Source organism: Terrapene carolina, unplaced genomic scaffold (genome assembly GCF_002925995.2).
Source record: "Terrapene carolina triunguis isolate 2854851 unplaced genomic scaffold, T_m_triunguis-2.0 Scaffold33392, whole genome shotgun sequence".
Taxonomy (NCBI): domain Eukaryota; kingdom Metazoa; phylum Chordata; order Testudines; family Emydidae; genus Terrapene; species Terrapene triunguis.
In genome coordinates, this window is record NW_020697743.1 from 1,959,170 (window position 1) to 1,984,361 (window position 25,192).

Consider the following 25,192-nt stretch of genomic DNA (forward strand, 5'->3'; position numbering starts at 1 on the left):
ACATGAAAAAACATATAAAGAACAACATCTGATCTATCAAAATAAACAGAGTAGTGATACTTGTTTGTCAACAAGGTGTTGACTGAGTTACTGGAAACCAGTGACTACATAGAGACTCACTGTCCTTGGGCAGAAAGGTGGCAGGATCAGACCCATAAAAAGGAAAACTCCTAGAAAAAATATTTAGTTATGAGAGTGTTCCCAATAACATAGAAGCAGAGCACTATAATAAATATCAATATTTATCCATCCTTATGTTTGTTTAATTATGCATGGCAGCTATTGAATAATGCACACACGTTAGACAATTTTTAGCCAGTTCAAGTAATATGTTTACAGAAACTGAAGAGAAGAAGGAAATATTTAAGGTTATATTTAAATAAAGAAAAAGACACTGAACACAACTGAAATAAAAACACCTTAAAAGGTTAATGACTAACAATTTTAAATATATGCTTCTGCCTGGCTCTATGGGCTTGATCCAAAGTCCACTGAGGTCAGTGGAAAGACGCCTCTTGACTTCAAAGGGCTTTGGATCAAGCTCTTTGTGCATCTGGCCTCAGTCTACAAAAACAAATTTCAATTCACCTTAAGAATTTGCCAAAGTTCCAACGTGACACATATTCTTGTCTAACGATAGGACCACATTGCGGTATGACCGAATACACAGATGAATATGTTTTCGATCCCTTAGGGCCAAGCAGAAGTTGCTACTGACCTGAAAAATTTGTTTAAGGCTGTGCTCCGAGGGTGTTGGAAGGCACAGCATGGCAAAGTGTCTTATGAAACGCGGAGTTACTGGATTGCGACCACCGCCTGGGGGTGCACAAGCTGATGCAATTGTTACATCCTAGAGAGGGGAAATTCAGGCACAATTTGCGTCAAACAGAATACTCAGTAATTTGTTTAATCATGCAGACACTGTTGCTTATACATTTAGTGCCCATATCTTTAGCAAGCTACTGGCAAAGCAAATGTGATTTTCCCCCCATCCCCACTTTTTTTTTTAAACTGGTATTCAAAATAATTCATTTATGAAAGTCCTTCAAGCACAATAGCACGTCCCAGAATAGACATGGTCAGTGCTGACCAGCTCATTACTCCTCTTTCCCCACTCTCCCCAGTGCCCATATTTTGTCTCACACAGTCACACATAAGAGTGAAATTAACTAGAGTAGTTGAGTCCCCCATCCTATAGCGTTCTCACTGTGGGCTAAATTTTGATTGCCCCCAACTGACCACACAGTCGCAGGGCAGGGGAAAATAAGGAACCTCCCTTCCTATAGCATGGCCCATATGAGGCCCATGCAAAATTGCAGCTCCTGCACTCAGGAGAGCACGGGGTTGCTACTGTGTTGCTCTCTCCTGGGAGCGATGGACCGAAAAAGGGGTGGAGAAGGCTGGAGAGGAGGCAGAGCCATGGCTGGCAGCAAAGTGAGGGATGCTGTAGCCACTTAAAGGCTAGAGTAGACCATGCTCCCCACAGCATACCCAGGGAGCTCTGGGAGGCATTCTGTGGCAGGATATTTCCTGATGCTCCCTCAGGGTGTCACAGATCCACACTCAGTCAACTAGGGTTGTCAACTTCCTACTCGCACAAAACCAAACACCCTTGCCCCACCCCCTGTTCCGTCCCTCCTCCAAGGTCCTGCCCCTTCCCAAGGCCCCACCCCACACTCACTCAATCCCCCTCTCCCTCTGTCGCTCGCTCTCCCACCCTCACTCACTTGCTCATTTGCACCAGGCTGGCTCAGAGAGTTGGGCGGGGTGAGGGCTCCGGCCAGGGGTGTGGGAAGGGGCTCCGGGCTGAGGCAGTGGGTTGAGATGCGGGAGGGGGTGAGGGCTCCAGCTGGGGGTGCGGGCTCTGGGTTGAGGCGGGGATGAGGGGTTTGCAGTGCAGGAGGGGGCTCCAGGCTGGGAGTTTGAGCCGAGGGGTTTGGAGTCTGGGAGGGGGTTCCAGGCTGAGGCAGGGGGTTGGGATGTGGGAGGGGATACGGGCTCTGGGCTGGGGATGTGGGTTCCAGAGTGGAGCCAGAAATGAGGGGTTCAGGGTGCAGGAGGGGGGCTCCGGGCTGGGGCAGGGGGTTGAGGGCTCTGGCTGGGGTGCAGGCTCTGGTGTGGGGCTGGGGATGATGGATTTGGAGTGCAGGAGCGGGCTCTGGGCTGGGACCGAGGGGTTTGGAAGGCGGGAAGGGGATCAGGGCTGGGAAAAGGGGTTGGGGCATGGGGGGGGTGAGGGCTCCAGCTGGAGGTGCGGGCTCTGGGGTGGGGTTGGGGATAAGGGGTTTGGGATGTGGGAGGGGGCTCCGGGCTGGGACCGAGGGGGTATCAGGGCTAGGGCAGGTGGATGGGGCGCGGGAGGGGGTCAGGGGTGCAGGCTCCTGGCAGTGCCTACCTCAGGCAGCTCCCGGAAGCAGCAGCATGTCCCCCCTCCGGGTCCTACGTGGAGGCACAGCCAGGTGGCTCTGTGCGCTGCCCCGTGCACAGGTGCCGCCCCCACAGCTCCCATTGGCCACGGTTCCCGACCAATGGGAGCTGCGGCGCTGGCGCTTGGGTAGCACACAGAGACCCCTGGCTGCCCCTATGCCTGGGAGCTGGAGGGGGGGACATGTCACTGCTTCCAAGAGCCGCAGGGAGCCTGCCTTAGCCCTGTTGCACCACTGACTGGACTTTTAACGGCCCGGTCAGCAGTGCTGACTGGAGTCACCAGGGTCCCTTTTTGACCTGGCGTTCTGGTTGAAAACCGGACACCTAAGAACCCTACTCAACATGGGGAGGGGGGTCGTGGCTAAATTCCATACTTTCCCCCTATATAGTATGTAGGTCTACCACATTACTACAGCTTAAACTTGAAATCCTGTGGCAGAAGCTATACATTGTGAGAAGAAAGGAAATTTCTTTCTGAATGACAGTAAAAGGTTGCCCAGTTTCAAAATCACTCTGTGCAACCTAACCTTCTGCTGCTATCCTATGAACAGTACATATGTTGGGTGGTGGGACTGTGACATCTGAAGGAATTCAGTCAATCATCAAACTGTACACTTGACTTCAGTCTATATACTGGTCAAAAATGGCATAAAAGTCTTAGCTGATTTTTCTTAACAGTCCAATCTGCTCTGAAATGCTTTGATAATCTGCACAAACACTGGGTTTCAAATGATGACTCAGTTACTAAACTAAGAGTAGAACTTCTGCAGAAAAGGACCTGGGGGTTACAGTGGATGAGAAGCTGGATATGAGTCAGCAGTGTGCCCTTGTTGCCAAGAAGGCCAATGGCATTCTGGGCTGTATTAGTAGGAGCATTGCCAGTAGATCGAGGGAAGTGATTATTCCCCTGTATTCGGCACTGATTAGGCCACACCTGGAGTATTGCGTCCAGTTTTGTTCCCCCCACCACAGAAGGGATGTGGATAAATTGGAGAGAGTCCAGCGGAGGGCAAGGAAAATGATTAGGGGGCTGGGGCACATGACTTATGAGGAGAGGCTGAGGGAACTGGGGTTATTTAGTCTGCAGAAGAGAAGAGTGAGGGGGGATTTGATAGCAGCCTTCAACTACCTGAAGGGGGGTTCCAAAGAGGATGGAGCTCAGCTGTTCTCAGTGGTGGCAGATGACAGAATAAGAAGCAATGGTCCCAAGTTGCAGTGCGGGAGGTCTAGGTTGGATATTAGGAAAAACTATTTCACTAGTAGGGTGGTGAAGCACTGGAATGGGTTACCTAGGGAGGTGGTGGAATCTCCTTCCTTAGAGGTTTTAAGGCCCGGCTTGACAAAGCCCTGACTGGGATGATTTAGTTGGTGTTGGTCCTGCTTTGAGCAGGGGTTGGACTAGATGATCTCCTGAGGTCTCTTCCAACCCTAATATTCTATGATTCTATGAACTCTAGAAGTGGGTAGCTGCACAGGCAGAGACAAACTGAATAGTATATTTTACGAAAAGCAAGAGATGGGGAGGGGAGAACAACAGAGATACCTGATTAGCCACTTGAAGAATTATAAGGTTCTCTTTATATCTCAAAATGAATTTCAAACTTCACTCCTTCATTAGACATGGAACATAACTTTATGCTTAAGGGGAAAAGCTGGAAATCAGGACTTCTACATTCTAGTTCCAGCCTTGCCCTTAACTCACTGTGGAGCAAGAGGGAAATCACTTAACCTTTGAGTTCCTCTGTTTTCCCTTATCTAAAGTGGCAATAACAATATTTATCAACAGACGTATTGTGAGGATTAATTAATTCATTTCACTTGTAAAATGCTACGAGATCATAGAATCATAGAATATCAGGGTTGGAAGGGACCTCAAGAGGTCATCTAGTCCAACCCCCTGCTCAAAGCAGGACCAATTCCCAACTAAATCATCCCAGCCAGGGCTTTGTCAAGCCGGGCCTTAAAAACCTCCAAGGAAGGAGACTCCACCACCTCCCTAGGTAACGCATTCCAGTGCTTCACCACCCTCCTAGTGAAATAGTGTTTCTTAATATCCAACCTGGACCTCCCCCACTGCAACTTGAGACCATTGCTCCTTGTTCTGTCATCTGCCACCACTGAGAACAGCCGAGCTCCATCCTCTTTGGAACCTCCCTTCAGGTAGTTGAAGGCTGCTATCAAATCCCCCCTCATTCTTCTCTTCTGGAGACTAAACAATCCCAGTTCCCTCAGCCTCTCCTCATAAGTCATGTGCTCCAGACCCCTAATCATTTTTGTTGCCCTCCGCTGGACTCTTTCCAATTTTTCCACATCCTTCTTGTAGTGTGGGGCCCAAAACTGGACACAGTATTCCAGATGAGGCCTCACCAATGTTGAATAAAGGGGAACGATCACGTTCCTCGATCTGCTGGCAATGCCCCTACTTATACAGCCCAAAATGCCGTTAGCCTTCTTGGCAACAAGAGCACACTGTTGACTCATATCCAGCTTCTCGTCCACTGTGACCCCTAGGTCCTTTTCTGCAGAACTGCTACCTAGCCATTCGGTCCCTAGTCTGTAGCAGTGCATGGGATTCTTCCGTCCTAAGTGCAGGACTCTGCACTTATCCTTGTTGAACCTCATCAGGTTTTTTTTGGCCCAATCCTCTAATTTGTCTAGGTCCCTCTGTATCCGATCCCTACCCTCTAGTGTATCTACCACGCCTCCTAGTTTAGTGTCATCTGCAAACTTGCTGAGAGTGCAGTCCATACCATCCTACAGATCATTAATAAAGATATTAAACAAAACCGGCCCCAGGACCGACCCTTGGGGCACTCCGCTTGAAACCGGCTGCCAACTAGACATGGAGCCATCTTTGAATAAAATACTCTGCAGAAGAGTATAGTATATTGTATTCCAAACAGAAAAATAAAACATCATTAAACTTGCAAAGTGAAAGCACTCAAGAGGCAGAAAAGCCATAGGTAAGGTCGCTCATGCGACTTAACACAGGGCAGCATACAACATCGGAAGAAAATCCTTGCAAACTACATTTGCTGATAAGATTTGCCAAACACTGTGCAAATCAAAGCAGTTGCGCTTTGCACAGCTCTACTTATAACATGTTACTAGAGCCTGTGATATGGACCCTTTGCACTGCTGAAGCCTCAGTAAAGTGCTAAATACCTGCCCTGACAGCCGAGGAGGTGTAGAGCCAGTCTAGCCAATTCTAGACCACACCATGTAGGGACATGCCAGGTGTAGGGGGGTATGGCCATAGAGCACTTCTATGGTGGACAGTCTCTTGAGGGAAAAGCCAATCAGAATAGAGTACAGCAGCCCTGAGACTACTCCACTCTACACCGGAACCAGGGCCATTGTAGACAAGGCCCCAGAATCAGGACGCTGCAGACACCTTTGTAGCTTCTCAGCTCAGCAATCTGCCTCTTCATCTTTTGAAAACAGTGTTTGACACAAAAAGTTAAAATAACATCTGTTTTAACACTTCTTTTTGACAGTCCCTTCTTCAGTCTATTTGGAGTTTAGGCATATCAAAAGACAATTGCAAAAACAACCCTAGGTCCAACCATCAACTTCTGGCTGCTGAGGAATGGAATTCTCTCTCATCAAATTCTTGGCTTGTGGCTGAAGGCAGAGGAATGTACACTATATTGCGAGGAAGGAAAGAAGAAAGACTTAGGGTACGTCTATACTACCCGCCGGATCTGCGGGTAGTGTTCGATGTATCGGGGATCGATTTATCGCATCTTGTCTGGACGCGATAAATCGATCCGCTAATCGACGCTCTTACTCCACCTCGGCAGGAGGAGTAAGCGGAGTCGACGGGGGAGCTGCGCCAGTCAACTCGCCGCCGTGAGGACGGCCGGGTAAGTCGAACTAAGATACTTCGACTTCAACTACGCGAATAGCATAGCTGAAGTTGCGTATCTTAGTTCGAACCCCCCTCTCCCCCCCGCTAGTGTAGCCCAGGCCTTACTGGCTAATATCAGAGTCACTATTCGGATAGAGGGGCTAAATCCAGAAACTGACACCTATGCAAACACCTTCAAGGGTTGTTAGAAGAAAATCTCAGGCCCTCATTCCCTGGACTGATAGAAGCTTGAAAGCTACAGGGGCAGCACGTACTTCACACTGTTCTCATGTTATTGCCTCAAGGAGCAGTGATAACAGGCTTCAGAGGGAAATGTGTCCTCCTTGGACAGACGTGGTGTTAATGCTAAACGGGGCTAAATGGTAGGCAATGCAGAGGGATGAAAATGGAAGTGTTCTGGAGGATTACACACACACACACACACACACACACACACACAGCTCAAAACTTTGGAGTCTGAATACAAAGGTACTTTAAAAAATCTAAGTGATGTTTAGAAGCAATGCAGAGTTAGAGCATATTAACCATACACAAAGAATACAATTAACTTTATCAAATTTACAGCATAGTTAGATAATCTAAAAGCTGGGATGACCTGTATTTCTTTCCAAAATAGTTTCTCTCTGTCATAGAATCCTCCAAAATCTTGGTACTGCCGAAGTAGCTCAATCGGAGGCTGAGAACCATACCGATCCAATTTAGGCATGTTTAGATCATCCACAAAAATAACAACTCTTTTGTTTCCTGGTGCTCCTAAGAAATAAAAATATAAAAGGCAGACAAATCAGTGCTGGTCATTTCCACTTATGAAATAAAAATTCCAGGTACAAAAATAAAGCCTTAGGCTATTTACACTGAGCCGCGGTCTACACTACAAATTTGCGGCAGTATAACTGTGTCGCTCACACCCCTGACTTAGTTATACTGAACGATGCGTGGTGTAGACAGCGCTATGTAGCCAGGAGGGCTTCTCCCCTCGACACAGCTACTGCCTCGCAGGGAGGTGGAATACCTACGCCAACGAGAGAAGCTCTCCCATTGGCATAGGTAGCGTCTTCAGTAAGTGCGACAGCAGCACAGCTGTACCAGGCACAACTTAAAAGTGCCGACTCTACAGCCACTTTTAGAGCACTAGCGTGAGCCCCACCAGCCCAAGTCTGTTGACCCGGGCTGCGAGACTTGCTCCAAAATGCTGAGAAGACATTATGGATGTGCCTTAGCAGCTCCACAGTTAAGGCTGCATTGAGTTTCCCACTTAAATTGTTTTGTGAATTCCTAAACTGCTCATAGAAATCATTCTTAAACATGGTCTATTTCAAGAAGGAGAACACACTTTCATTTTTCTAGGTACTTGTCACACTCTTTAGAGCCTTCTTTGTAGAACTTTGCAAGACATTAAATCACTCCTGTTGGAAATTTTTCCAGAGACCTTAACCGTTTTTTGGGGTCCCTAGAATATAGCAATATCAAAAATACCAAATTTCAAACAGGACGTGAGCCTAAAAAGATGCCCAACACAGGGTAATTTATTGGGAAAACTCAAAATACAGTTATTGGGCTTCTTCATCACAAACCTGTTTAATATTTTGCCATGAAGACCAATGAAGCATTGCATCTTCATGGAGGATTTATTTCCCCACACATTGCCTCCACAGCTCACTGCCATGTTTCCCCCGGTTCCAAGGCTTCATCCCTTGGTAGCTCCTCACCCTAGATGCCACTGTGCCGTCCTTGCCCCGCAGACTGTCTTGAACATGAAAACATTCCACACTGGAAGTCCCAGGCTGACATACCAAACCAGATCCATTAGACCGGGTCTGCAGTCTGGTGATCCACTGGATACGGGCCAGATAGAGAATCTGTCCTTGTAGTGGAGCTACAAGCTCTGCTTCTGAGGCAGCATTGGCTACATGACTCCCATCCTCCCTGTCTACTGCCACCATGTCTTAACCCATATTACACATCATGGACATGATGGGGGTAGGGAAAGGGAGAGAGCTGCCGAGAAAGTTGCTTGAGAAGTAGAACCTGCAGCTCCACTAGGGAGCCAGCTCATCTCTCTGAAAAACCTTTTGCAGTTTGCCGGGGGGAATCTATCAGACTGACATTCCAACAGCCAAGGATTATCATGACAATTTAGTCACGGAGGTCATAGCAGTCACGGATTCTGTGACTTTACCGGACCTCCCTGACTTCTTCGGCTGTCAGGGGCTGAAGCCAGGGCTGGAGGCGGCACTGTGCACCCCTGCCCTGCAACTGGGGCTGGAACCAGGACCCTGCAGCCCCTGCCCTGCGGCAGGGGTTGTAGCCAGGCCCTGCGGCCCTGCCTCATGGCCTGGGCTGCAACAGGGGCCATGCACCCCCCTTGTGCCGTCCCAGGGCCGTGCACAGTCCTCTCCCCCCCCCCCCCCCCCCCCCCCCCCCCCCCCCCCCCCATCGGCTGTGGCCAGCTCCAGAGCCATGGCTGTGGCCCCCACTTCAAGCCCGAGTCCCGCGGCTTCCACCGGGGGCTGCAGCAGAGGCTGTGTGCCCCCCTCGCAGCTTCCCAGGGCCGTACACCCTCCTCCCCCCTGCTGCTGGGGCCGCGCACCCCTGTCCTGCAGCTGTGGTCATCTCCAGAGCGGGGGATGTGTGCCCCCCATGGCTCTACCCCCTGCCATGGCAGAGGGATCGGCCTGTCAGTCCGTCCCCCATCCACCCCATGGGACTCCATTCCTCCCCTCTACCTAGCCCTGTCCCCTGGTTATTTTAGTAAAGTCATGGACAGATCATGGGCTCCATGAATTTTTGTTTATTTTGTTTATTGCCCGTGACCTGTCCATGACTTTACTAAAAATAACCGTGCCAAAATTGTAGCCTTAATTATCATAATTGTAGCCTTAATTATCATATTGCAGGGACATTGGTGTGTGGGCCAAGGGGGTTCAGGATCAGGCCTGGGCACTCCCTAGCCTCTTCTGCACACTCATCCCAACTTCTCTATCTAGACCAGTTCCATGGCTCTCAATGCATGCCCAGCTCCCTACTTCCATGGTCTCCTTCCTCCCCCTACTCCTCTAACTCTATTCTACACTGAAATAATTTTAATATTCATGTATTTTATTTACATTTAAGAATCCACAATGTACACATCATATTCCCCATAATCACACTCAAACACATAACCCGATCTCTGACGGCATACTTTTTCATGTTCATGTACAAATAATACATTGTAGATTTGGCAGTAAACATTGTATCTTAATCTATCCGAAGTTCAGATTTTGCATGTGAGTATAATTACAAAGAAGGGGATGTTTGCACTGTGGGTGGTTACATCTTAAAACTGAAAGGAAATTTGCTGCAGAGTGAAAGAGTCTATAATTGTGTTTAGTGAAAGAGTTTATAATTGTGAGGTCGGAAAAGGTGTGAACTGAGGTTGGTGTGGATGTTGTTGAAATACACTTGAGCAAACTTAACTCTGATAAAGGATGTTTTTAGTGTGGAAAATGTAAATATGGGGAGGTTTAGGTTGGATATTAGGAAAAACTTTTTCACTAGGAGGGTGGTGAAGCACTGGAATGGGTTACCAAGGGAGGTGGTAGAATCTCCTTCCTTAGAGGTTTTTAAGGTCAGGCTTGACAAAGCCCTGGCTGGGATGATTTAGTTGGGAATTGGTCCTGCTCTGAGCAGGGGGTTGGACTAGATGACCTCCTGAGGTCCCTTCCAACCCTGATATTCTATGATCATTCAAGAATCCCCTCATAAATCATTATATATGACAACTTTTCACACTACTTAATATTATAATAGCTGTTAACAGATTTTAAAGCTTTTGTACTCCAATACTGCCCTCGAGTGTAAGACTGCAAGAACTACATCGTTTAATGATAGAACTGAAGCTTTACTTGTATTCCAATATAACAATAAGTTTTCCTTGAAGTTAGCCCTCAGAAACATCATACTTTGAACTAAAATACCATACACACATTTTTACATTACTGCAATTAAGATAAGCAAATAGATAATTAAAAATCATTACCTAAAATATTTTTTCTTTTCTTTTCTAATTTGGACTCGATAATCTCTTGTGTTCTAGCAGATGACGTCTGAGCAGAGAAGTTTAGGTAAACAGGAACATAGCCTGCTTCTTCTTGTATTCGGTTTAGCAATCCCCTTGCAACTACAGACTTTAATTACAAAAAATAAGTAATAGTAACTTCATTATACACAAAGTTGCATACACACACACACTCTTTATGGTTCTATTATGCAATCACTTTGGTAAATTGCACAGTCCTACAACAAATAATATAATGAAATTAATCAAATGAGTAGAACAGTGGGCCAGATCCTATGTCCACTCTCAGCCTCCCCTTTAGCTCCATAGTGAGTACTCCTGAAATCTGTCCTTGAGCTATGGGAGTACAGGAGCCATTGCTCTGTCCTACACTGTTTATATATATATATATATACACACACACACACACACACACACACACACACCCCTACCTATCTCATAGAACTGGAAGAGAGCCTGAAAGGTCATTGAGTCCAGCCCCCTGCCTTCACTAGCAGGACTGAGTACTGATTTTGCCCCAGATCCCTAAGTGATCCCCCTCAAGGATTGAACTTACAACCCTGGGTTTAGCAGGCCAATGCTCAAACCACTGAGCTATCCCTCCCCCCTGCCTGGCTGTTGCTTAGGCACAAAGGAATCACCATACTAGATTGGACCAGGCTCCATCATCCCTCTACTTTAGTATCCCATCTCTGACGGTGGTCAGTACTAGCTGCTTCAGGGAAAGTATGTGCTGCAGTATGCAGTTATATGATAACTTGCCTGCAGGTAAAGTTTCCCTCTAACTCTCAATAGTTAGAGTTTAGCTTTTATTTTTATTAGTTTCCATTTTCCCTTCTTGTGGATCCTAACATCGTGTTTGCTTTTCTGACTGCTACTGCACACTGAGCAGAGCTCTTCATTGAGCTGTATGCAATGATGCCAAGGCCCCAACCTAAACTGTTTGTTAATTTAGAAGCCAGCAAGGTGTAGAGGTAGTTCAAATTATTCCCTCCACTGAGCATTATTTTGCATTTGTCAACACTGAATTTCATCTGCCATCATGTCGCCTATTCACTGAGCTGGGTCAGGTCCCATGAAGTTCCTTAGTCTTCTCTAGTTCTGACTAATCTAAATAATTCTGCATCACCTGCAAAGCTGGACACCTAACTTTTCACCAGGTATTAAACAACACAGGACCTAATATGGAACCTTGAAGCACCCTGATGTTAACCCTTTGCTATGACAAAAATTGCCCATTTATTTCCACTCTTTGGTCTCTGTCTCGTAGCAAGTTTCTGATCCATGACAATACTTCGACTCTCAAACCCTGACTGCTTATTTTCTTTAGCAACTTCTTCTGTGGGACTTAGTCAAAGACCAAATAAATTATGTCAACTAGTTCTCCTTTATCCACTGTTTTTTGGCACTTTCGGAGAATTCTAGCAGATCAGTGAGACTCAATTTTCCTTTGCAGAAACCTTGCTGATTAGACACTATCATATTATGATTTCCTAAATATGTCATAATTCTGTTTGTAATTACTGTTTTAAACAATGTACCAGATATAAAAGTAAAGGTTAGTGGTCTGCGGTTCCCTGGATCATCCCAAGCACCTTTTAAAAAATATAGATACAACAGTTGCTACCCTCCAATCATCCAGCACGGCAGCAGATTTTAATGGGACATTTCATATTTTAGCTAGCTGCTCAACCAGTTTTTTCTTAAATTTCTTCAGAACTCTTGTGTAAAAACCACCTGGACCAGGTGACTTTTTGCTTTTTAATGTATCTGTTTGTTCCAGCCCCTTTTCTTTAGATTTCTGAATCTTTAATAGTGCATTATCAGTGTTACCGGAAAAGAGTAGTTCTGGGATCGGTATCTCCCCAACATCTTCTGTGGTGAAGACTGATAGTAAAGCAATCACTTAGCTTCTGCATCTTAGGAATCCACCCACCAATCAGCTGCCCAACCACCTCTCCCCCTAACCTCAGGAATCCCCAAACCCGTATCCCAGTTGTCCCTTTCCCTCAGAAGTGCCCCTGCCCACATCCCCAAATGCAATCCCCTAACAGCTCTGTCTTAATTAATACTAAATGTAATTCCTTTGATTGGCTGAGTGAAGGTAGGCCCTACACTCAACTCGGTGCCCTTTCTCTGTCTGTCTGTAATGCCACAACTTTTGAAAACCACTTCAGATCAATTCTAGAACTTCAGGGAAGATTCTAGGCATCAACAGGCAGGGCCCTACTGATTTTGGTGAAATGCCTGATTTCCACTAAAATCACCATTTGGCCCATCAGACAGTGACCTCAGAGAGGCCTGGATACAGGGGTGCAGATAGTGATCTTACAGAGGCCTGTGGGAAAGGAGCAGTGGATACAGGGGTAAGGCAGCCACCTCAAGGTTAGGGTGAGAGTGAGGGCAGATTCCTCTCCCCATTCTGGTCACCCCACCCTGACCACCCAGCCGGACCTCTTGCTCCTGCTCCTGTCAGGCTCTCTCCAACTGGGCCTCTTGCACCCCACCCCCACTCTGGTCAGACCCCTACTGATTTGGGGGATAACCTGACAATCTGAAAACTGGAAAAGTTTGATTTTAGTGGACACCAGAATTTTCCAATTTTCACCCAACTCGGTGGGTGAAACCCTCTGACCAGGGTTGGGGGTGAAGGGAGAGAGTTGAGGGATCCTGCTGGAGTGGGGGTGGGGGTCTGGCAGGGTGTACAGGTTGGATTTTAGGTTGGATATTAGGAAAAACTTTTTCACTAGGAGGGTGGTGAAGCACTGGAATGGGTTACCTAGGGAGGTGGTGGAATCTCCTTCCTTAGAGGTTTTTAAGGTCAGGCTTGACAAAGCCCTGGCTGGGATGATTTAGTTGGGATTAGGTCCTGCTTTGAGCAGGGGGTTGGACTAGATGACCTCCTGAGGTCCCTTCCAACCCTGATATTCTATGATTCTACAGCTCATAAGCAACCAAGTGTGTGACTCTCCAGTGTTAATCAAGTGACCCTACTGCTATCCAAAGGATTCTTACCTTGCCGACCCCAGTAATTCCTGTGAGCAATACAGAATGTCTGACGGCTAACAATTTTTCCATCAGGTAGCCATAACGCACAGTGTCCGTGGTTGGAACAAGCATTTCAAAAAATGGCACTTCTCTGCTGTACTTGAATGTAGGTATAATCCTCTCCCAGAGATCCAGTCGCCTAATATCAAAATCCATGTAAACACTCCACAGATCTCCAGAGGTTGGAAGCTAGAAGGACAAAATAATCCTAAACAGTACTTCATAATACTAATAATAAAAAGATTATATCTTAAAATTCAAATGTCTTTACATCTCTGCATTCTGCAGTGACATGTAGTAAACCGGTAAATGAATTTCCATCTTTTCCATGCTGTTCTCTATTCGGCTATTGCCCAAACTGAATGCAGAATCTTATATTTAAATATTTTAGTAATTCTTTATAATGAATAGCATGCAGACACCATGTCCATCTGGTTCCATACAAAAATGGCACCAAACTGAAGAGTATTTGATTGATTGAATGACTAAGTATTAAAGGCAGCCTTGCTTGCTGGATCACTGGCATTGAGGACTGCCCCACCTTTGTGAAGATATCTGTGGAGGAGTGTCAGCTGATGGGGGTGCTGCAGAGAGGCCAACAAACCACCCACACTCTGAACCCCTTCCTTCAGCAGAGCAAAGTTCCATGAACTGGCATCAATCTGGCAGAGCTCCTCTTCTGTGGCTCCTGAGAAGATCTCCTTACAGCTGAAGCACCATCTCACCATCTGCTTCCCCAGCTCCACCATTTTGGGTAGTGTTGAAATGTAGGCAAGGAGCTAGCCCAGTGGACCCATTCCCAGAAAAATCCTGTGTTTTGTTTGTTTTCAAATCTCCTCCAATGACGGAATGAGAAGGGAACTGCTCAACAATGACCCCAAAGTGGCTCTGAAATCATTTGGAAAGGGATTGCTTGGGGGATGACCAAACCCTGGAGACTTCATGGAGAAGTCTAAGGGCATGTCAACATAGGGACATTCAGAAAAGTTAAGGCAAATCAACTAAAGCTGTGGAGTCAATGCATATAAGTTAAAGCATGTTAACCCCTCTCCCTGTATGGTTGCTCTCATTCAGAAGCAAAATGGCCTTAGTTGGGAGAATTAAGTTAGAGTGAACTAAACAACTTTACTCCTGAACAAGAGCCTCCACGTGGAGGTTAACACACTTGAATTTATGAACATTCACTTCACATCTTTAGTTGATTCGCCTTAACTTTCCTTAATATCCCCAGACAGACAAGCCCTAAATTGCTTCCTGCATATCCTGGAGAAGAGGTAGAACCCCAACTGTCTTGGACTAGGGGAGAGATCAGGATCCAGAAAAATACCATGTATCTCATGGATGTCACCACTTCTAGAGTGGAAGGGGCAGCTGTCTAACAAAACAGAAACAAGAAAAATGAAGCTGCCGGAGGAATTTAGGACATTATGATTAATGATTCTCCATTGCCATGCACCTTGGGCTCCATTCACAAAAGAACTTAGGCACTTAGGTGCCACCTTAAGTGCCTACCTGCCAGGATCAGGCCCCAGTGGGATTCACAAAGCCCCTGCTCAGCTGCCCCTGAACCCTCCAGAACCTAAATTTTTGAAGTAAAAGTTCCCTAGGCACCTATGTTTCTGTGGTCGCCCCATCTCAAAAAAGATATATTGGAATTGGAAAAGGTTCAGAAAAGGGCAACAAAAATGATTAGGGGTATGGAACAGCTTCTGTATGAGGAGATATTAATAAGATTGGGACTTTTCAGCTTGGAAAATAGACGACTAAGGGGGGATATGATAGAGGTCTATAAAATCATGACTGGTGTGGAGAAAGTAAATAAGGAGTGTTATTTACTCCTTCTCATAACACAAGAACTAGGGGTCACCAAATGAAATTAATAGGCATCAGGTTTAAAACAAACAAAACGAAGTATTTTTTCACTCAACGCACAGTCAACCTGTGGAACTCTCTGCCAGAGTATGTTGTGAAGGCAAAGACTATAAGAGGGTTCAAAAAATAACTAGATAAGTTCAGGGAAGATAGCCATTGATGGACCTATTAGCCAGGATGGGCAAGGATGGTGTCCCTAGCCTCTGTTTGCCAGAAACTGGGAATGGGCGACAGGGGATGGATCACTTGATGATCACCTGTTCTGTTCATTCCCTCTGGGGTACCTGGCATTAGCCACTGTTGGAAAACATGATACTGGGCTAGATGAACCATTGGTCTGACCCAGTATGGCCGTTCTTATGTTCTTATGAGCATACGCACTGCAGCCCCATGCCAGGTGTCCAGACACCTAAGTCCCCAGAGCAAGAAACAGGGGAAGATAGGTGTTCCTCCATCTAATTTGCCTGCTTGGCCCAATCCAGTAAGTGTGCTCAGACCTTGCCTACCAGATCGGGCTCCTATCAGGAAGCATACACAAGGCAGGAGGGGTGGGAGTGGGGAGGAGGATGACCTCCCACATAACCTTTAGTCCAGTGGTTAGGGTACTCACCTGGGATGTGGGAGACCCCCATTCTGCCTGAAGGGAGAAGGGATTTGAACGGGGCTCTGCCAACTCTCAGGTGAGTGCCCTAGCCACTGAGCTAGGGGGTATTCTGAGGTGAGGCTCCCTCAGTCTCTTTTGTTCAAGCTGCCCCACTGTGAAAACCAATGGAAGAATCCTCCCCCCCCCCCTTTTCTCCCCCACCACCGGCCTCTTGCCAAAACCACGTAGGCCCCTAACGCCAAGAGAGGGTTGTCAGCCGAGAAGCCCCAACAAAGGGAGGCACCTCCCTGCAGCATGGACATAGGCATCTATCGCAGAGAAAGTGACAGGGCTTAGCACACACCTCTCAGCTTGGCCTCTTCCACTGGCTGGTTTAGGCAAGGAGCCGCCTAGCTCGCTGGCTTTAGTGAATCCCACGGAGAGGCGCCTCTCTCTTCCCATTCATTGCATAGGGAGCCTAGGTGCCGAACTCAGGCTTTGTGAATCCCAGTTACCAGGGTGACACCCAACATCACCACGCCGACGTTTCTTTGCCAATCTAGCCCTCCTGTCATGATTTACACCTGTATAGTGTGAGTGCAAAGCAGGTGTGAAATGCTACCTTTGTCCTCACTTTGCATCAGTGTAAATGACTACACAAAGTACAAAGCAATGAAGAATCAGGCCCTGGGTCTTTAAAAAAAGTACCACAGCATCTTTAATGACCACAAATGGTTAGGACTTAGGGCTGGTCCACACTAACCCCCCAGTTCGAACTAAGATACGCAACTTCAGCTACGTGAATAACGTAGCTGAAGTCAAAGTACCTTAGTTCAAACTACAAGGTACTTACCGCGGGTCTACACGCGGCAGGCAGGCTCCCCCGTCGACTCCGCGTACTCCTCTCGCGGAGCAGGAGTACTGGTGTCGACGGCGAGCACTTCCGGGATCGATTTATCGCGTCTAGACAAGACGTGATAAATCAATCCCAGAAGATCGATTGCTTGCCGCCGAACCCGGAGGTAAGTATAGACGTACCCTTAGGTTTAAGAAGGAAAGATCCTTTCTGCTACCTCCGCTTGTTACATTATCCCCCTGCCTCCTTATGTATAGAAGCTACTGTAAATGCCGTGAGTCAACTTGTTTCTTTACCTTGGCTTCAGGATTGTCCTCGAACTGTTGTCTCACAAACGTATCAAAAATATCCCAGTAGTTTTCCGTTAAATTTCCACCCAGTGACCATAAATAGCAGAAAACAAAAGTCTGGCAGACTATGGTGTTTAATTTTGATTGGTCCTATAAAGAAGAAAGATAGTTAATCCATATATTTTGTACATTACTTTTCATTACATCAGTGTCTTAAAAAAAGTCCTGCTGTCATGAAAGCTGAATTAGTATTCAATAACAACAATACTCGTGGAGAGTAAGCTCTGCATGTTCTCAATCCAAGGGCCAATAGAGTTTTAAAATGTTCAATTTATGAGCCCGCCTGGTCATTCTGAATAACACACTTCACAAGTCTACAAACTGAGCTCTGTGCAGCTGAGGTAGGAGACCAGCAGGCACGGGAAAGGGGTGCTGGGGCCTAGGGCCGCAGGGGGCACAAGGAGGAGGTACAGGGGACTAGGGCCACAGGGAGAGAGGTATTTTGATAGTATTTTATTTTAAAATATATTTTTAAATGCAAATTCCAATTTACTCAAGTTAAAACTACTTTTCAACATGGTCTAAAACAGGGGTCTCAAACTCAATTTACCTTAGGCCAGTGCCAGTCCTCAAATGCTCCCAGTGGGCCAATAATGTTACTCATGCCACCCAGAACGCACCCCCCAAAACTCCGCCCCCCACCTGCCTTAGGCTCTGGGAGGGAGTTTGGGTGGGGGAGGAGATCTGGGATAGGAGATTGGGGTGCAGGCTCTGGGATGGAGTTTGGGTGCTGGGTGCAGGCTCTGGGTGGGAGGAGGGGAGAGGGGTGCCAGCTCTGGGAGGGAGTTTGGGTGCGGGAAGGGGTGTGTGGGAAGGGGGATGGGGGGCAGGCTCTGGGAGGGAGTTTGGGGGCTGGGGTGTGGGTGGGTGTGGGTGCAGGCTCTGGGAGGGAGTTTGGGGGCTGGGGTGTGGGTGTGTGGGAAGGGGGAGGGGGTGCAGGCTCTGGGAGGGAGTTTGGGGGCGGGAGGGGGTGTGTGGGAAGGGGGAGGAGGGCAGGCTCTGGGAGGGAGTTTGGGGACGGGGTGTGTGTGTGGGGAGGGGGTGCAGGCTCTGGGAGGGAGTTTAGGGGCAGGACGGGGGTGTGGGAAGGGGGTAGGGGTGCAGGCTCTGGGAGGGGGTCAGGGAGTGCGGTGCTTACCTGGGGCTCCAAGGCGGGGTTGGCTGCGGGGCCTCCGCGCGCTGCTGCCCCCAGGCACTGCCCCCATAGCTTCCTATTGGCCGCAGGGGCACTCGGGGTGGGGGCAGCACACGGAGGCACAGCCCTGCTCCGCCCTGGGGCCGCAGGGAGGGGCCAGCAGACACGTGGAGCGAACAGGCAGACACTGCTCAGCTCTGCTGCGCTGCCGGGACCCCGAGCCATTGTAAGTCGCCTGGGGGTGGGGAGCGCCCGGAGGCGGCATGTGGGGCCAAGGGAGAGACCAGGCCCCAAAACTGCTGACGACCTGCGGGCCACATTGGGAAGGTTTGCGGGCTGCAGATGGCCTAAAAGCTAACATCCCACTGAACAGAAAGGTACCAGTGCTCTTCTAAACAAAGAAACTATCATTTCTGAATATCAGTCAGTTCAGATCATTAATAGATTTCATGATTTCAAATCAAACAACACAAGCTACAAAACAAAAAAGTTATTTAACATAAAATGTGATTATTCCACATTTAAATTTTATATAAGAATTGTAAGTAAGTGTTTCCTACATATCTTGAGTGTATTATATATTAGTATGTTAAATACTTATACCATTTTAAGATCAGGGCCTCCTTTTCCAAACAGCAAAGACTCCAGTAAACAACAAAGCGTAGTAACTTTACTGATGTTCACTTGTGGAATAGCTTGTGAGCACTTTTTATTGACAAACTTTAGACCATCATCAACATAGCGACAAAACAGATCAAACAAATGCTGTTTTGCTTCCTCACTTAACTAAAATGAAAACAATATTTTTATGAATAAATTTTTTAAAAATGGTTTTGAACAAAGCACACATCATAACAAGAAACTGTACAGCATCCTTGACATCCAGAATATACTGATAAATTTTGTGCACATGCACATACAACACATTTTTATATATTATAGATATACAAATGAAGGATTATGCTGACAGGCCTGTTCCTGCAGTCCTGACTCATGTGAGTAATCCTTATTCGCATGATTTATTCCACTGAAGACAAATAATAATCTGGACTGTTTCATGAAGTGGAAAAACACTTAGATGCATGTTCTGCATATTTTTATATATATTGTACATTTAGATTCCTACTTTATTATAGTTAATTATAATTACTGGTTTATTGAAATGTTACTATTAATAATAATTTTGTTTAATTAATTAAAATAAATAAATAAAAATATAAATCCTTAATATTTATTAAATATCTGTTGCTAACAAGTTCTTTCAGGGGGAGATTTGAAAGTGTGACATCAGTACATAAAACTAATTTTTCTGACACCTACTTTATTTGGAAGACCTGCCATCCAAGTCTGTACATATGGGACCCACTTCAGTTCATCGGGGTCAATGTATACCATTCCACATCGGCTAACTGTTGCAGGTGAGGCAACCTTCAGATCTTGTACCTGAAGTGTATGGATATTGCATGTAAAACATTATACCGTATATTTCAAATGCACATAACAGAGAAGGTATATTTCCAATTCCCTTCACCCTGAGTTAACTTGTGGACAGGCATTCAAGTATGAACTGTAATCTACCACCTTATTCTGTGGTCATTTTTATTCCCCATTAGCTTCTTGATCTTCACCCTCCGTCTGCAATTTCCTCCTTCCGATCAGAAGACAAAAATACATAACTGGTAAAGGAATTTCTCTCTTTTTTTTTTTGGCATGCTGATTCATCACTATCCACCAGTGTGTAAATTATTATCATATTCACACAGGGAACACCTTTACTTACCAGTGACACCAAAAAACAAATTAGTTAAGCATCAATAAATAGGTCTGCTAGTGAAGTGTTTTAGAAACCATGGAAAAACGGTGTCAACAATTTAACATAGCAACTGAATCAAGTTTTTGACATGATAAATCATGAGAGCACTCATAACTGCATTTTAATTTATTCTTTACACAAGAGAGCTTTTCTAGAACAGTTAGAAACGTGAACACCTCACAAATCCTTGGCCACACTGGAGAGAAAGCTAATGCACAATTTCTTGAATACTTACAGGTCACTCTTGGCTTGGAGAATTCACTGTTTCCAGAACTTTAGCGGATGTTATTTCTATTTAATCATAGCTATAAGAGTCCTTGAACACTTTGAGTATGGCTAGGCTCCCAATGCAATACTCATCATTAATAATCTGTAGTATTTTCCCAGTTACATCAGCCAGATCACCATGTCAGTGATCAGATTCAACCACCAAAATGCATGCATTTTCAACAGTAATGAGGCTTTTCCACTTTGATTAACTTTGGTTAGTCGTTTTCATGGCTGTCTGAATAGCTGCAGCAGCATATGTATCATCCAACTAAATACTGATTCCAATGGAGTACAGTAGGAATGAATCTGGCCTAAAATATCTAGACTGGCTAAATGATACCAAAGTGGGATGTAAGAACCAGACAGTTTAAACATAAAGGAGGGAAAAGAATTGCTTAGAGTGGCACAATGTTGAGGGTAATCAGGTAATGAGGTGAAACTTAATCCTGACAGGGTATCAGAAAAAAAATTCCCAAACAGTGAAATCTGCTAGGAATCTTTCTAGCTCTCTTTTTATGATCTATGAATGATATTATTCTCTCAGAAAGGCAACTTAGTTTCTGGGTAAAAATAAGATTGTGTGAGCAGGTGACCAGGAGAGATAAAATGAGATAACAGGAGTTACTCAGATCTAATATTAGCTTCTAGGTAACTACTTGATGTCAAAGACTGCTCGGCTTTGACCCTGAATTGCTAACATGTGAAAGGGAAGTCATTCCGGAGAAATCCCCATGCTCATCTTCCATAGAGAGAAAAATAGAGACTGGCCAGGACAAAAATTACAAACAGACAGATATGGCTAGATTGTCGGACTCAATGGATAGTGATCAATGGCTCAATGTCTAGTTGGCAGCCGGTATCAAGCAGAGTGCCCCAGGGTCGGTCCTGGGGCTGGTTTTGTTCAACATCTTCATTAATGGAGGATGGGCTGGATTACACCCTCAGCAAATTCGCAGATGACACTAAGCTGGTGGGAGCGGTAGATACACTGGAGGGTAGGGATAGGGTCCAGAGTGACCTAGACAAATCAGAGGACTGGGCCAAAAGAAATCTGATGAGGTTCAACAAGGACAAGTGCAGAGTCCTGCACTTAGGATGGAAGAATCCCATGCACTGCTACTGGCTAAGCGGCAGTTCTGCAGAAAAGGACCTGGAGATTACAGTGAATGAGAAGCTGGATATGAGTCAACAGCATGCCCTTGTTGCCAAGAAAGCTAATGGCATATTGGGCTGCATTAGTAGGAGCATTGCCAGCAGATCAAGGGAAGTGATTATTCCCGTCTATTCAGCACTGGTGAGGCCACATCTGGAGTATTGCATACAATTTTGGCCGCCCCCACTATAGAAAGGATGTGGACAAATTGGAGACAGTCCAGCGGAGGGCAACGAAAATTATCAGGGGGCTGGGACACATGACTTACGAGTAGAGGTTGAGGGAACCGGGCTTGTTTAGTCTGCAGAAGAGAAGAGTGAGGGTGGGATTTGATAGCAGCCTTCAGCTACCTGAAGGAGGGTTCCAAAGAGGACAGAGCTAGGCTGTTCTCAGTGTTGGCAGATGACAGAACAAGGAGCAATGGTTTCAAGTTGCAGTGGGGAAGGTCTAGGTTGGATATTAGGAAAAACTATTTCACTAGGAGGGTGGTGAAGCACTGGAATGGGTTACCTAGGGAGGTGGTGGAATCTCCTTCCTTAGAGGTTTTTAAGGCCTGGTTTGACAAAGCCCTGGCTGGGATGATTTAGTTAGGGTTGGTCCTGCTTTAAGCAGGGGGTTGGACTAGATGACCTCCTGAGGTCTCTTCCAACCTAATCATCTATCTATGATAAATTCAGCTGAAGATCATATATCTTATCAATATAACAATATAGTAAATTAAGCGAAGCAAACCAGAAATATCATAATGAATATTAAAATCCAAGAAATTACAGTACCTCAAACACCATATGGATGGAGGGCGTGAGTTTGATTCTTTCACTGTTTGCCAAGCAAAGCATCTTGTTATCATCCAAAACAGTGTTCAAGTTTTCAATCCACAGTGCATCCACTGGCCCGTCACTGATGATCCACTTGTGATCTTCAGTGGTGTCATTAACAGCTGCTCGAACACTAAGACCCATCAAGCCATCTTTCCACTCGAGAGTTAAATTATTAACTTCACCATACAATTCACCCATTGTAATTGATTTGGGGTTCAGAATATAGGTTTTGACAGGCTGGTAAAAAGGATTTTCCTCACCAGCCTCATGTAAAACTCCTAAAGTCTGTGCCAGAATTTGGTAAACTGTAGTTTTTCCACCTCCTGTTGGCCCAACAAGCATAACACCATGCCTTACTAACATGGTTTCATAGAGCTGTATGACTTTATGAACCATGCTTGCTTCAGGCTGCAATCCTTTTGAAAGCATGACATCTATAATTGTTGATTGTAGTATCCCATAGTCATGTTCTGGGATTATGACTCCTGGGAAAAGATCAGAAATAATCCCACTGTCGGAGACAAAAAGAAAAAAAAACAACTGTTTCGTTTTGTTAATTACATTAAACTAATTAAAAATTACATGGATTATATATTTTAAAACATCCATTTCATACTGAAGCACTCCATATCCATTCTAGTTTGTTGTTGTTTTCACTTGGACAGCTCTTGTATATAGCTATCACCTAATGTGCTAGAATGACTGCTCCAGGACCTAAACCAACATTTGCAAATGTGGCTGCCTACAGTTAAGAACTTAAACCCATATTTAGGTACCTGAACTAGTGACCTAATTTTCAGAGTTGCTGAGAACCTGCAGCCCCCACTGGTATCAATGGAAGCTCCAGGTACTCAGCACATGTAAAAATAACAAACAAACCAGGCCTCTCTTACGCAAAGCACTTAGGCACATGCTTAAGTGCTTTCCTGAATTGGGGCTTTATTGAGGTGCCAATATATGGATTTAGGTGCCTAACTTTAAACACCCAGCGGGCGTGTGTGTGTGAAAAAATGGGGTAGCACAGGATCGGGTCCAGCATCAGCCCCCACCCTCACCTTGCAGGATCATGGGTCCAGTGACCGCACCTGGAGTAGGCTGCCAGCACTAGGACTGCAGTGGCAGGCGGGCAGGTGGACTGCACACCTGAGCTCCGTGCAGCTGAAGTAGGAGACCAGCAGGCACGGGGAAGGGGGTGCAGGGGCCTAGGCTGCAGGGGGCATGGGGAGGCGTGCAGGGGGCTAGGGAAGGAGGTGCATCCAGTGCATGGGGGACAGATTTTAAGTGAGGGGACTGGTAGCTGTGGGCATTCCCTGGATGTGGGGCTAGATCCTGGGGCACAGTCCCTGGATGGGGAGGTTGATGTTGTGGGGCAGTCCTTGGGAGGGCTGGGTACATGGAGAGGGACTGGATGCTGAAGGGGGAAATCCCTGGGGGGAGGGCATTCTGTCCTGGACAGGGCACCTTGTCTCTGCAGGGCAGGCACATGTGCCAGCCCAGTGTTGGGGGGCAGGGGTCTGGATGCTGGGGTGGACAGTCCCACAGGGGTTCGGTGATGGGGGGCATTCTGGGAGGGGCTGGGGGGCAGTCCCTAGGGAGTGGGGGGGCTGTGTGCATGGGGAACAGTCCCTGGCTGGGGACTGGCTGTATGGCAGGCAGTCCCTGGCTGGGAGGGGTGCCCTGCACCGGGCAGGGCTCCCCATCTTTGCAGGCAGGCTCTGTAGCTGTGCTCTCCAGGTGCTCAGCCATGCTGCCAGCAGCATTGTGGAAGTCAGGGTGGCAATACACCATCCCATGCCACCCCTACAATCAATTAATTCATTTTAACAATTAATGTTTTGACTTATTTTGCTAATTAAAAATGCTCTTGGTAGACGTTTGCCAGTGTTGAAATGAAAGGTACTGTATTGATTTGAATCATATTGCTGTCCTATAACAAATAATAAGCCTTTTTTTTTGTAGATGTAGATGTATCTTGTGTGGATGTGGCTCACATAACACAATAGTAACTAGGTTGAGAACCACTGTGTTAGACATTAAGTGCAACAGTCTCTCCACCTAAAATACAAATTAAACTACACTTAGAAAGTTGGGTCTTCTCCTTCACTATGGCAACATAAATGTGATATGACTAGATGAAGAAAACAAACTAGTATTATAGAAAATTACCTGAACAGAAGAGCATCATCTGCAAGAAATTTCGGTAGGTTAGAATCTCGTAAAGCCCTTATTAATACCACTTCCTCATTCAGATCTGGGTTCTCTCTTTTTAGTGACCTGAATTTTAATAAAAAGCAAACAAGATGTCTCAGTTTCACTCAATCTCTTTTTATACCAACTATTATTCAAGGGTACTGTAGGTGAACTTGTGTAAATAACCTCTCATAAAATGACTCTCTAAGAATTCTAGTACATTTCACTTACACTGTCGAGATAAAATTTTGTGTTAACTCAAAAATCCACTTATTATATCTGAACTCCAACTTTTGACTACTCACCATGTTTCTATTATTTATTCCTCAGAATTCAGTAATACTGGAGTCTGGAAACAATGTTAGCCAATCACATCACCAACAGAAATAAGTGTATCCAGAAAGACTACAGCGAGTTCCATGCAAGCTCGTTACTTATCTTCAGGAGGTAACTAATAGGGTTTGGTCTGGGGGTTTGGGGTTTTTTTGGACCTCTAAATGTGTCTTCCTTTTAGAATGTAGAAAAAGTGTAGAGCTTTTGAAATTCATATGTTTAATAAGCCATTTTCAGATATTTCTGATAAAGATAGTCAGAATGTATGCAATAATACATATACTGTCTTATGCTCCCAGGCTACATTGTCCCTATAACCAGGTAATTTTTCTATTTTCACGTATTACACTACTCATAGATTCTAGGACTGGAAGGGACCTCGAGAGGTCATCGAGTCCAATCCCCTGCCC

General features: G+C 45.9%; 1 protein-coding gene across 1 annotated transcript in view; it reads right to left on the bottom strand.

Moving 5' to 3' along the window:
• The window catches only part of LOC113409451 (dynein heavy chain 6, axonemal-like), a 184,948-nt gene that overhangs the window by 105,122 nt on the left and 54,634 nt on the right, over positions 1-25,192 (bottom strand). The window contains exons 31-39 of the mRNA XM_026663373.1: positions 24,426-24,533; positions 22,215-22,770; positions 19,523-19,645; positions 18,806-18,988; positions 17,014-17,157; positions 13,374-13,595; positions 10,320-10,467; positions 6,894-7,051; positions 719-850 (exon numbers count right to left, since the gene is read on the bottom strand). Of these exons, the coding sequence (XP_026519158.1) occupies positions 719-850; positions 6,894-7,051; positions 10,320-10,467; positions 13,374-13,595; positions 17,014-17,157; positions 18,806-18,988; positions 19,523-19,645; positions 22,215-22,770; positions 24,426-24,533 (1,774 nt within the window). The remainder of the gene's footprint in view (positions 1-718; positions 851-6,893; positions 7,052-10,319; positions 10,468-13,373; positions 13,596-17,013; positions 17,158-18,805; positions 18,989-19,522; positions 19,646-22,214; positions 22,771-24,425; positions 24,534-25,192) is intronic.